At 46.5% G+C, this 14214-nt stretch overlaps 1 protein-coding gene across 24 annotated transcripts in view; it reads left to right on the top strand.

The window, feature by feature from the left end:
• NFASC (neurofascin) overlaps positions 1-13045 on the top strand; it is a 209342-nt gene extending 196297 nt beyond the window's left edge. For 23 of the 24 annotated variants that reach the window (XM_089773610.1, XM_089773620.1, XM_089773617.1 and 20 more), the window contains one exon: positions 6349-13045. In XM_089773610.1, the coding sequence (XP_089629736.1) occupies positions 6349-6577 (229 nt within the window). In that variant the 3' untranslated portion in view covers positions 6578-13045. Of the gene's footprint in view, positions 1-169; positions 2493-6348 lie in introns of those variants that run through there. The other variant, XM_089773611.1, reaches the window with a different exon arrangement.
• The last annotated feature ends 1169 nt before the right edge of the window (positions 13046-14214 follow it).

The following is a 14214-nucleotide window of genomic DNA, read 5'->3' as shown; positions in this document are numbered from 1 at the left end:
TTATTAGCCCACAGGCAGGCAGAGAGAATTTATTCCCTCTGAGGCTGTTCTCCTGGTGGAAAGTAGTTATTCCGATAAGGATAAGCTCACCTTGACAGAACAGCTTACGAAAATTTAATTGCAATTTACATTAACAACTGTACCTTCTTTTCCATGCACTGTGTACAAGTCCAGGGATATTCCCTCCAGATGCCTGATCAGGACTCGGGAGCAGCAAAGGAGAAGCCAGCCACTAAGGGTTCCATTTCAGGTTTCGCCCTGGGCCCAGCACACAGGGATGGACTTTAGGGATTTCACCGCTGTTCTCGGATCCCTGTGCAGTGCAGACACCATCCATAAAGTTTATAGCCGTACCTCTCGCTGTGGGGTCTCAGTGCTTCGATCGAAGTAGTCACTCAATCACCTGGCACGCGCCCCAATGGGTTGCTCCCTATAGGAACAGCTTAGCAGCCTCAGTGGCAGGTTTGAAATAGCTGAGGTCCCAAAAAAATTCCAGCTTATGGCTCTTTCAGCTGAGCTCTTAACAACCGAGCACTTGTTTTTTCCTGCATGGACAGACACCCTGTGCGAGTGGTTTTCAAAGACCGGGTCGCAACCCAGTACTGGGTTGTGGAATGCCAGGCACTGGGTCACATTGCTACAGGGATGCTAAGCCAGATTTCCACCCTGTCCTGGCAACACGGACTGCTCTGCCCCCCAGAAGTGGCCAACAGAAGGTCCGGCTCCTCAGAAGGGAGCCAGGGGGCTCCACACACTCCCCTCCCCCTGAGCGCCAGATCTACATTCCCATTGGCTGGTTTCCAGCCAATGGGAGCTGGGAAGCACGGCGCCTGTGCATGAGAGCAGGGCGTAGAGCCGCTTGTGCGCCCAGCCTAGGACTTGGACCTGCCACTGGCCACTTCCGGGGCACAACATGGTCTGAGGTGCCAGGGCAGGCAGGAAGCTGCCGTAGCACCACCGCCGTTCTACTGCCTGAGAGTCACGCCCCTGCCCAACCTAGCGCCCCGATCCCCTGCACCAGCCCTGAGCCCCCTCCAGCCTCCCAATCCTGGCCCCACCACAGAGCCCACACTCTAGTCAAAAGACACAATTATGTGGGGTCATGGGAACCCAAAATTTTCTTTATTCCCACTCCCACACTGGTGGCATTGCAGGGACACATACAAAGCGTTTATGGCGCTCTGCTGACTACAAGTCCAGGAGCGATTTAAAATGCTCTCCCCACACACACGGGAGAGGAGGACAAGCTCTCCACGTGACAGCCACAGGGCCAGGTCTAGAGTGCTCCGTTTAATGCCCTAGCACCAGCCAGGGAGTGGGATACTTGTGAGGACAGTGGGAGGAGGTCAGATAGGTCTTTCTAGTGTTAGTACGTGGTAGCCCCCAGTGCGTACTACGCGCTTTCCAAATGCTGAAGGACAGCCCCTGTTTTGAAGAGCTTGCCAGTTACAGGCAGCAGATAGGAAACAACAACTTAGATGCAATTTATATATAAAAATCAACAATGTAGTCGGTTGTTTGTCTGGGGGAGGGGGGGGCTGCTACCTCAGTGGCGGTATTTTTAAAGGGGACTGTCTCCTTACAGTGTATCACAGAATCACAGGGCTGGCAGAGTCATCGAGTCCAGCCTCCTGCCCAAAGCAGGACTAATCCCAACTAAATCAACCCAGCCAGGACTTTGAAAAACCTCCAGGGATGGAGATTCTACCCCCTCCCTCGGTATCCTAGCAGTCACCTACTCTCAGTAAAAACAATGAGTAGTCCCGTGGGACTTTAGAGACAGGGTTAAATGAGGCAGATTCTCCCCAGAGCAGTGGCTTTGGCCAAGTCTTCATGACAAACGCTGCTGGAGCACTTCAGTGCAGAAGGTCACTACCAGGAGTGGAGACGCGCCCCCCCCCCCCCCATGACCGTAGCTAATCTACCACCCCAGAAGAGACAGTGGCTAAGTTGATGGAAGAATCCTTCCTTCCTTCGACCTAGCACATGAACAGCGTGGGTTAGGTCGTCTTAACTCCGTCATTCAGGGGTGTGGATTTTTCACACTCACTCCCAGAGACACAGTTTGGTTGACCTCACTTTTTAGGCCAGGACTCCACTGTGTTATGCTGGCTGATGAAGGAAGGTGCCACTCAGTAGCTGAGCATCAGAATTTGGCTTCAGATTAGCATTGGTGTAAAATGCTGAGGTGTTCAAATCACAGGCACCTTGGAAGCTTGAAATGTCGTTACCAGCTAAGCGTTCGCCATCCTGTGCAGAACCAGACTTGACTATACTATCTTCTAGCTGGATTCTCTTCTGGAGACTCAGGTCCCTGCGACTCAAAGTGATAGAGAAAGGAAGGGAGCAAGACTCTCCCTTCAGCCAGCAGAGCGAGAGGTGAACTTGAAGAATTGGTATGAAGGGAGGCTGGCGGATTAAGATTCGGAATGGTAGTGATGCTAGGCTACAGGAAAGTGAATGAAGAGAGATTAAAAGGAGATGAAATCTGAGCTGACGGGAGTCCTTCATTGGTTCCCCTCCCTCCCTCCACATAAGCATGTCTGATATGCTCTCATCCTACCCTCACGTCCGTACTGCCCCATGCATGCTGCTTTCAAATCTCTGCAGCCTATCATTACGAGGTGCTATCATGTGTCTCTATCCCACTGAAAGAACAATGGTCACCCTTCACAGGGGCTGGGCTGAAGGGACCATTTTCTTTGGACAACGTTCTGTGCCAGTGACTATGCCTCATTCTACCAAAGGATTACCAGAGCTTAGTGCTGTGAAGGGGGAAATTGGCCGAGATCTCAGGGAACCAGAGCCTTTCACCCGTAGGGCTCCAATTATATTCCAGCCCAGGCTGACTGACTGAAAGAGATGATGCTTCACCACATGTGCAGGGGCCTACATGTAATGAGTTCAGCAGGTCTCATTTCCATTCCCAGTGACAAGGTGTCTACCTGGCAAATAGCGCCGGCACATCTGCTGTAGCCAGTCTACAGCAGAGACCAAGAACTGAATGGGCCATGGAGACAGAACTATTTTCTTATCTTTGTGAGAGGAGCAAGTGGTCCCGGGACCTATAGGGGTCACCGTCAGTCTCCAGGGCTGTCAGTGCCACCTTTCACCAGCACGACATTCAGATGAAAAACCAAAGAAAAGAAGGGGGAAAAAATTGGGAGATCCACTCAGCTAAGACTGAGCCAGTTTATTCTAGATGCTGCCCACTGCCCCATAGCAGGTCTTCCAGTTGGCTCCTAGGGACAGGCACACTGGTGAATAGCCTGTGGTCTGATCACCCAATACTTTCTTTTGTTGTATATTAACTTCTGCGGTGGGGGGGGAGGGAGCCGGTGAGGTTCAGCCAGGGAGGAACGTAACACCAATTCCATTTGGTATAATGAGGCACTCAGCCCCATGAAGAACGCAGTGGTTTAGTACCTGCCTCTTTAAATGCCTACCTCATCGTATCTCTCTCTGATCCAGCTCTTTCTGCTTCTCTGTTTTATTCCCATTCTTTCTCCTCCTTTTCACCTTGTCTATCCACATGGACCATGAAGGTCTCTTGAAAGGTAGGATCCTGTGCTGCCCTAAAGTCCGGCACATTCAGCTTTTTCTTTGAGCAATATATTTCTTTCATAGCTGAAGTACATCTTACCTCCTGTCCCGCCACCTAACCTATTAAACAACCATCCTCTCCCTCCCACTGAGATTGCGGGCACTTCATGTCCAGCAAGTTGCAATTCAATGCGTTGGGAACCCCTACCAGAACCGATTAAGTTCTAAGGGCCCAAGCTGCAACCTCTACTTGCAACTAATTCTTATTCATGCAAGAAATCCAATTCATTTAACTTGCACAATTAAGGGTTGCTCAAGTGGGCACGGGTTGCGGGGTCAGGTTCTGAGGAAGAGGAATTCTGAATCCTCAGATCAGCTGCTTGCATGATGCGCCTCTGATGTGTTGACCACAAGAGGCACTCAATCTATGCACTGCATGGAGAGACCGAGGGATTGAAGACGGCAAAGCCACAAGCAATAAGATACTAGACCTAAACAATCAGTTCTACATATTGAACAGAGCCTTAAAAACCCACCGGTCTCTCCCTGACTTACAGCGAGGAGTCCTGTGGCACCTTATAGACTAACTGAAGTGTCGGTCTATAAGGTGCCACAGGACTCCTCGCCGCTTTTGCAGATTCAGACTAACACGGCTACCCCTCTGATCCCTGACTTACGCAACTCTAGGCCACGGTTCCCAAACAGTGCTGACTTGGGTGCTCTTGTTGTTTAAATGCTCACATCCAAAACCACAAAAGGCCATTTTAATAGGATTAAGTTGCATCAACATGCGGACAACTACACACATCGCCTTCCTAATGTACTAACAGGCCACAATAAAACCCAAGAGAGAGGCAAAGCCGGGGGGTGGGCTTGGAAAACTTCCTGGCCCCAACATCTTACCCCACATGAGGAAAAGTTCTGACCCAGATCCCATTTTTCCAAGGTATGGGGTGGGTTCAGAGAAAGAGCATTTCACAAACTGCTTTGGTTTTTGCCACTCTCTGCCTCTGTGAAAGGGCAGCCCTGCTTGCAGATTTAAATTCTTAAAAGAAGCTGCTTGTAAAACTAACCTGTTAATTCTTAGCGTGATGCCAAGTTAACACCAGGCCACAAGCATTGCTTTTGTTTGGCTCCTGGCTCTACAAAGTGCGGATACAAGGTAATATGATCCAGACCTTCAAAATGCTCTGAGGGACACTGAACCCCCCAACATATGGGGAGCTAACGCCATCACTTAAATGCCACGAGACAGATTAAATGCCCTAGTAGGTCATTCCCACTAAGCGGAACTAAGATCAATGGGCCAAAGTGCAGCTCCCAACGTCTTCACAGCACGCACAACTCTGAGAGACGTTGACTGCCAAATGCTACAACCTGAATCTAAATTTTCAGGAGCAGGAATGAGAAGGAAGAGTGAAAATAGCCCTCAACGGCCACATCCCGTATCTCTATTGAAATGAGTGGTGTTACCACCTGAACTTTGCCCAGCCGTTTTACCTGCACAGCAAATGTTTTATCCCTCGCTTGCTGCTGGGATGGCTGTGGGACATTACCAAAGAGCCATGAAACAACAGGCCTTTGAGCTTAGTTGTTTCGAGTAAGGACGCTGCATTGTTTCCCTTGAGAGAGCAATACCCTAAGCATAGCATAAATGCAGCTTTCAATGAGGTGCTGAACAAACGCAGGAAAGCTGTATAAAATTCCTCCTTTTCCTTTTAAATGCTGGATCATTTGTTTACATTGATGACTCAGCAAAAGCAATGTTGGACCATTCCAATTTTTTCCCTGAATTTTAGCTAGACGCATGTACAAAAGTAGGCCAAGAAGTAGTGTTGCTTATTTTGAAGCAGACAGTTCTGAGTTTGAGTCCTCAGCCAAAAAAGCCCATAAAGAAAACAATTAAATTTGATATATAGGATTTCAATATAGCATCTCTACTGGACACAGGAGATCAAATACAGACACACTATCAAGGGTTACGAAAGGCATCTTTTCCTATAGTGCAGTCCATAGTTTTTTTCCTATGGACTTGCTTAATTTTTCTGGTAGAAAACAGTATCATTTCATAGTGTAAAATGTCAGAAGTTTTAAGGATAAAGAATCACACAGATTAACCTCAAACAGGTGAGATGAAATGATTGGAAATAAACTCTGAGAGGTAAATTTCCACAGGTACTTTAGAGATTCAGAGATTTTGGCATCCTAGACCTAACTCCATTTCCTCTAAAGGAGAGCTTTGAAAAAAGCAAAAACAAAACACACTCCTCCAACTGCATGTGGACATGGATATCTGAAGGACTGCTTATGTCTTTGGAAGAGAATACAGAAGTGAAACTCACTAGAGTCTAGACACAAAAGTGGGCCTGCCTATTTTACTGTTTAAGGATGGCTGATTTGCAAAAAGTAAATAGAGAGGAGAAAGAAATAAAAGGAAAAAATTGTAAAGTTCTTCCAAATTGATTGATCAAAGCATTATTATCTATACGCTAGATAAGGACATTAGTTTTCCTTTAAAAAAAAAAGAAACTTAAAAAGGAGGCTGGGTTTTCAAAAGAGTCAAGTGTGCAAATTGCACATGCAGCTGTGAGCCTCATGGATGCAGGCTGTCTGGCAGTTGCATTTGCATAGCAAGGAAATTGTGACAAGCCTATTTGCAATCCCAGCAGCCTAACTATGCACCTTTGAATCTTGCAGCACACACACTGGATTTTTTTGGAGAACCCAACCCCCAGTTTTTAGACAATGTCCCTTAGCCCCCACCCTATCTATTCTAACCATGTCTATCTGTCTTCTGCCATCCAGCGACGAAGACAACAAGGAACCGCCAGGCAGCCACACCTCTTTGGATGGTACGATAAAGCAAGAGAGCGACGATAGTTTGGTGGATTATGGAGAGGGGGGTGAAGGGCAGTTCAATGAAGACGGATCCTTTATTGGCCAGTACACAGTCAAGAAGGACAAAGAGGAGACAGAAGGCAATGAGAGTTCAGAAGCCACATCCCCCGTCAATGCTATCTACTCCCTGGCATAACGCAGTATAAATGCAACCACAACGACAAATATAATACAAGGGGGGGTAAAACCGCCGCTGCCAAGGGGACACGAGTATGAAAAAAAAACCCACACACAATGAAAAAAGTTCCAACAAAAGCAGAACAGTCCAGGTGGTCCCCAGTGCCACCCTCTCCTTAGCAAACAAGAGAACAGCAAGGATTCTTGGGGTGCTAACATGTTGTCGCTGTAGCTGAAACCTGAGCTGAACCAAAGGGGCCAGAGGAAGAACCAACTTCACAGGTTCTACATTCAAGCTTCAGAACTTGGCCCACCGACCCCTCCTCCTCCCCAGGTCGTCTTTTTTAGATCACGCAGCATCTCTTTGGTTCATCATTTACACTGTTGGGGTTCCCCTCCCCTCCAGTTTTTGGGTAATTTTTTTTTGGAGAAAGGTCCCAAATCAGAGAAATGGTGGTAGGGGCAGGGACTGGGGACAGAAGACCTTTCCAGTGTAACAGCAGCATGAAACCACACAGAGGGATGGTCCATCAGCTAGGAGTAGAAACAACACGTTCCTTTATTAACAGGAAGTTCTCTGGGACTGTATTTGAGACGGACAGCTTGACAGCCAGCACCTCGCTCGTAACGCCTCCAACGCAAGTCAGCACCACTAAGAACCTTCCACTAAGGTCAAACGAGCAGCATCACACAGGACCCCAGAAGACGACTATGCCCATGGAAAGTTTTTGTGGGTGTGGTTGGATTGTGCTATACCTCTTTATTAAGGCTAAACGTCCTCACTGGGTTCTGTCACCAAGGGATTGATGGGTGACATTACCCTGCATCCATGCTACTTAAGAAATTCTGTTGTTTTTTTAAAGGGACGTTGGGGAAGAAATTTAGGACTTGACAGACCGATGCAGCTTACCTTCTGACTCCCAGCGACTGCTCAGCCACTAGGAGAACAGTATAATTTGCCTGGAGAATTATGTGGGAAATTATTTTATAAACATGAACACCCCACTACTTTTAAGGGAAACCCCATAAATCAGTGGGTAGCAAAGAGGAAGAACCAGTATTAATATAGTTTCTTTTTCCTAAGGGTTGATACAGATCCAGCCATGAAAAGATGGCACCGAACAGCCATGGGGTGGGGTAGAAGAATAAAAATGTGACCCTGCATTGCAGCTGCTGCTAAGCTCCTTGAAGGTTTCAGGGGAGCCTAGTCCTGTAAACGGCAGGGAAGCAGGGTATGGGCTCTCCTTGTCCTAACAGGGTGCCGCTCAGTTTGTTCTCAATATCTCCTCTTAGCCTGATGCAGTGGCCTTTTCCCCTATGATCAATCACCCCACAGAAGAAATGTCCATGTGTTCCAGGGTGCATGTGGCACACGGACGCACCCATTTTTGTTCTTTACATATCAAGATGACTCGGTCCAGCTAACCTGCTAATACACTGTAATAACATGTCTTACTAGGAAGTTCTATCATTAAATGCTCTTCCATATGCCTTATATAGCTTCAAACTTCCCCTGAAGTTTAATAAACTAAGAATATTCACCCTCAGCTTAAGCCCCGGATCTGATGGTTTCTCATCTGTCAGTCCATTAGGAATATAAGGATGCCTTTGCAGCCCTCTCAGCTGAGACAGCATGGATCACTGTAGAAGATAGAGTTTGACAATAGACTGTACGTAGTGGCAAATACAATGTGTATTCTCCCCATCTCGTGCACTTTTGCAACCAAAAGTACCTTTGCTGAGAGAGATCAGACAACTTCCAACACAGTTATACAACAATGTTAGGCAGAGTTGTTGGGGTTTTTTTTTTATTAAAGAAGATGGCTCTGTTGGACATAATGGATTAAACGCAGTGGGATTCATACAATTGTTTTAGCTTTAAAGCTATTTTGCTACAAAAACATCTTGCCAACAAAGATGTTCCTTCTAAAAAGGATAGTGTAGCCCTAATGTTTGCCACATTCTCGAAAGCTGACATGATACCTAACAGCTCAACTATGTTGCATTTCTAACAAAGAAACCCAAATGAGGCCCACACCTGGGCAACGCTCCCAGTTAAATCAAGCATTGAAACAGGAGGGAGAGTGTAGCTGTGGCAGAGGAGTGGGATGTACCATGGGAATCAGAATGGGTCAGATGGCGGATACAGGACTGCCAAAGCTGCCCATCCACACAGGGGGACTGCTGCTAACATGGTCTCAGCCACAAAGGAAAGTCACCTGTCGTGGTACTTGGTTCTCTTTTTCCTTCAGAGAGAGAAAAGTCACAACCATCACTCTGTTACTGTCAGCATAAATGTATCAGAGCAAGAGGCTTCATTCTAATGGACTCCATAGGCATTGTTCCATAGCAAGGGGAGTTCGTCACCCACCCCGCTCCAAAGAACAGTTTACAACGCACTCAGCCAAATTTCCAGTCATGCTGAGTTTAAGAGGGCGTGTGCTGTACACATTTAGGGGACGTCTACACTGCACGGCTATTTTGGAACACCGGAGGTATCCCAAAATAGCTACCCTGCCTCTACACAAGCCGCCCGTTATTTCGAAATATTTTTTGAAATAACAGGCGCGCTGTTTTGTCATCCTAGTAAACTTTGTTGCACGAGGGATGAGAGATAGCTCAAAATAGCGCATTATTTCAAAATGTGGCACCACGTAGATGCGCCAAATTCAAGTTTCAGACTAGATTTGAAATAAAATATGCAAATTGCGTATCTTATTTCGAGTTTAGGGTCCTGTGCAGACACACTCTAAAAGTGATGTGGTACACTCAGGCCAAATCACCGAACAACAGCCTCCCCACACACCCAAGATTAGCACCAAGAGCACAGCCTTTGTCATTTGATCTAAAGCAGCATTTCTTAAAGTATGCTGCGAGCCAGTGGGAAGTGTGCCGCAGAAAGAACAGAATTCAAAATAGCTGCCTTTAAAGGGACAAGCTTCCTTTTTTTTCCCCCCTCTCTCAACAACTACTTTTCTCTGGGGGCTTTTTTTTTTCCCCCCTCACCAAAAAAAATCCCTGGTGTTCCCCATAAAAAAAAAAAAAGTTTGGTGTTCCTCGGTCTTAAAAAGTTTAAGAAACACTGATCTAAAGGAACACCTCCATTGGCGGGTATCAACAGGAAATGCTTATCCTTCCTTTGGGCCAACTACTAGCAAGGAATGGGACACATTTAACTACCGTATTACACCGATATGGCCAGCGGGGACAGCCACTGTGGGCCACTGTGGGCCCTGGACAAGGTGTGGGGTAGGACCAGGATAGCCAGTCCTTAGAGCCTCATGGAGTAGCACTCCGGCGCTGATTCAAAAGAACCCTGGGCCCCTTCGAACTGCTAAGCCCCACGGCAACTGCCCCTTTTGCCCCCCACCACCAGCAGGCTTGTGTGCAACTATGGCGTTACAAGGGTGTTCTTGTGAGCAGCTTGGTCTGTGATTCACACACACTCCGTCCCGTCCCTGTGAATCACTTCACTGAGCCACCCACATTACATCTGTTTGGAAAAGGAAAGAGCAAAGTGTTTTGCTTTGTGGTTATTTCATATATTGCTCATGGGAGCCGCCCCAACGTTCCTAGACAGCAAAGAGTAGAGCAGGTTACCTCCAACAGACCAGAAGGAGTCTGGCGCCTTACACCTCAGCACACAGAACCCGACACCCTAATGTTCCTTGAGTAACCACAAAAGAAAAATAGGCTCCTATGTAGGATGAAATGGACAAACTTTCTCTCTGGTTTAACTGAAGTCAGTTAGAAATTGATCAGAATCTTAAAACAAAAACAACCCCCCCCCACCCCCGCCCCCCCCACACACACATGGATGAAAATATTCAGGGTCTATAGGAATGGAGTTGGGATCTCTGGAAATTAAAAAGCTTTAGGATGTAGCAGAACATCCGCATGGTGACGGGGAGGGGTTCTCAATCTTTTCCTTTGTGAGGCCACTCCCAACATGCTCCCCAAACTCTGTGGCCCAGCTGCACCACCACAATTGTTTTTCTGCATATAAAAGCCAGTACTGGAGTTAAAGGGTAGCAGGCAGGGCCCCATGCCACAGGCAAGACCACAAAGCTAAGTGGCACAGGCTCTAGGGTGAAGGGGCTCAGGACCTCTCGGTGCAGTCCTGTGTGGCTGGGCTTTTGGCTTTCTTCCCTTGGCCCTAGCAAGTCTAACACTGGCCAGGCTTGGCAGACCCCCTTAAAACTGGTCCACTGCACCCCAGAGGGCTCAACACCGCAGCTGAGAACCATGGCACTACAGTTTTGCAGCAGGCACACGTAATTCTCTGTTACATCTATTGGGAGGTTCACAAAACTACACAGAACATTACATTGCCTACCACATTCCATAGGTCTTCTCCCTGAATGTATTACTAGGGAGTTCCCTATAGTCACTGTGGTTTTGGTAGCTAGCTCACTGCTAATTAGAATGTTGGTGGCTAAGTTAATACATGTGCGTGACTTCTGCTGGACCTTACTGCAAAATCACCACAGTGGCCCCAGAGCTAGTCACACACCATGCCAGATCAGATTAGATTATAAGCCATTAGGATGAGCTGTGGAGCTGTACTGCAGGAGACATACTGCAGGGAATAGCCATGCTCTTCCCCTCCCGTCCCCAAGTCACATATAGGCTGGATGAGCTAAAAGGTCTTGTTCATCTATCATACCTGTCCAAATGCAATGCGAACTATCCACATTCTCTCTCTACTGCCCACATGGGTAGAGCCCTGCGAATCGGGGATGTTCACTTTGCATCCGCAGGTATCTGCATCTGCAGATGCGGATATCTGCAGCTTATTTTTGTGGATACGGGTGCAGATACCACATTTTGTATCTGCTACATATCTGCAGGCATTTGCATCTGCAGCTGTGGAGATCCACACATCAGGTTTGCAGATGCAAATAGCAATTTTGTGTGTGCACAGGGCTCTGCTCATGCAGGATTCACAGGTCACCAGGTTGCTCTGTACACCATGGCCACAAGGAGGCAGAGTCCATCAGCTAAGGAGCACTGTCAAGTGTCCAGGGCATATGCTGTGATGTGCAGCCAGAAACGTAAACTGCTTTCAAGGTCACCAAGCCCACACCCGGGCTGCATCTCACCAGCTGAACCATCCCGACCACGATGCCAAAAGGGTATTAGAAGATTGCACTATCCACACCTGTAAGCATGCTCTCAACTGGTGTCAGCAGCGTTTCCCCTAAACAATCTTATTCGGTAAACGGGATGTTCCAGTCTACTCAGTTTCTACATCCAGATTCAGGTAGCGCTTTCAATTGCCCTGCCAATCAAGTGATGCCCTGCACTGTTGAACTGGCAACTCTTTCATTAAAATGTTTAATTGGTGGAAGACATGAGAAACTAGAGAAGGGCTTGACCCAAAGCCCCAGATCTGAGCATGCTCAGAATCCTAGGAAATGTCCTAGCAATGGTCCCTCTCATTTTTTCCGTCCATGTGTGAAATAAATTCTGTTACATGCACCAAGGCATGTGTAGATGTGCACCACCAGAAGGAACCTATGCTGCTGGCAGTGGGCATTCCACTAATCCAGTGTTTCCCAATCAGGGTTCTGCAGAACCCTGGGATTCCGCAGACCATCATCAGGAGTTCCGTGAGAAATCGTGGAATAAATAAAAATTTTGAAATACTGCAAACAATTCCAAATATCCCTTGAAATATCGCCAAGCAAACATTTTCATAGGTAGGGGTTCCTCGGGATATGAAAAATTATTTTAGGGGTTCCTCCATGGGAAAACGGTTGGGAATCACTGCACTAATCAGGTGGGCAGTATTTGGATCTTTCCTGAGCGGCCGCCCAAGTGTTCAGCTTACAGGGAACACTGGTCAGGACCCAATTCTGTAACATGATGAACTAAAACCATCCACATACTTTGGGGGAAGGTAGCTATATACTCCATTGCTTGGGCCCTACTACATCCAAACCTACGGAAAAGTTCTATAGCTGTTTGAAATGTGGCCTTATGAGAACAAGTTGGTGTTTCTTCTCCAGCAGATCCTAAACACAACAATGTACTGAAGCGATCGCAGAGAAACAGGGGCTACGTATGCATGACATTGAGGCTGCTCCTAATTTTCCCTACAGACAGTAACTAGGGGAATCAGATTGATTGTGTTATGGAATGACAGCTCATTCGCTTGAAATTCTGCTTTCAGAAATGCTATTAAGTCTAAATTGCCTGGAAACTACCTAGCTCATCCCACTCCTCATACCCACACATTTCCCCCTCCCCCTATTTCCTGCAAAAAATGACCTGGAGGTCAACTGTTCTACTAAGTTTCTGACCCCAGAGATTGATCGGCCAGTTATGAATTGTGTTTAAGTGACTAAACAATATGCAACCCATTACTTGACAGAGACATCCTGCTGTAGATATTCGGGGGGGGGGGGGGGGGGGCAGATTAAAAAGGTGGGAAAAGCATTATTGACCGTCATTAAGATTTTGTCTCGTTACATGTTTTACCTGACTAGCAGCACTCAGTTGATCCATTGTGGCCTTTTCCCATCCAAGCTAGCAACTGTCTTGACCCGGAGAAGAATTCTGAGGTACTGAATTCATTTCCTGGAACGTAGCCAGAAGTGAAGGGCATGTCCTAGCACAGCAGTGATTGCCTCTGGAAACAAGATGCATTGTACTGGGTTAATTCTGTACTAGCAACAAACAATTTCAGTGAAGCAATAAAAAAAATAAAACCTCATAAAAACAAAAAACATGTTTTGTTTCATGCACACCCACCCATTTTATTGAAGGGAATAATAATGCTTTTCCGATTCTTAAAAATGCCACTCTGTCAGTGGCGTTGTCTTTGCCCAGCAATTTTCATTTCTCCATGTATTTGTTCCAAGTGGACCTCATTCTCAGATCGTGACATCAATTGCAGTCCAAATCCAAGTCATATCTGCAAAACAGATTTCTTCCTTTGCACAAGGGAGTTTTAAACATTCATTTCCACAGCTTGTGTTGGAAAGAAAGTATTGGACTATTTTTGTTTTCAGTTTTGTTTCATTTATTATTTGTCAATGTTTAACCCAAAACTCTGTCTAAAACCTCCTGGTCATTCCAGTACATTCTACATATTTATTTGCCTTTAAAAAAATAGTTATTTTGTGTTAATCTGCTTTTCCCCCAGTGATAAATGCATATCTGAGGCTGTAAAGAAAGGCTTACAGCAAGACAATTGGTGGACTAGAGAGAAATGCTTAATATATGGACTTATAAACTGACTGCATGAGCAATGAAAAAGGCCAAAATATTCAGTTATCTTTGGGGGGGTAAGAATCACTGTAAAATTGATTTTTTGTATAGAGAACACTAAACATATAATAAAAACATTGTCCAAAACTGAAGCAAAGCCTGAGATTTGTTTCCATCCCACTCCAAAGAAGAAATAGGGCTCTGACGTTGCTCAATAAGGCCAAGTCTATACTTATCTGGAGATCAACTCTCCAGAGATTGATCTTCCAGGGTTTGATTTAGAGGGTCTAGTTAGGACCCGCTAAATCAACCGCTGATGGCGCCTCCATCAGCCCTGGTACTCCATGAGGTCCCAAGAAGAAAGGGTATGTCTACAACTTGCTCCCTAGTTTGGCCTAGTTCACTCTACCTATATTCTGAAGCAGGTCAGGATAATTATCC

The sequence above is a fragment of the Pelodiscus sinensis genome, chromosome 27 (assembly GCF_052426305.1).
Source record: "Pelodiscus sinensis isolate ZL-2025 chromosome 27, ASM5242630v1, whole genome shotgun sequence".
NCBI lineage: Eukaryota > Metazoa > Chordata > Testudines > Trionychidae > Pelodiscus > Pelodiscus sinensis.
This window is presented reverse-complemented; position numbering and strand designations above follow the sequence as displayed.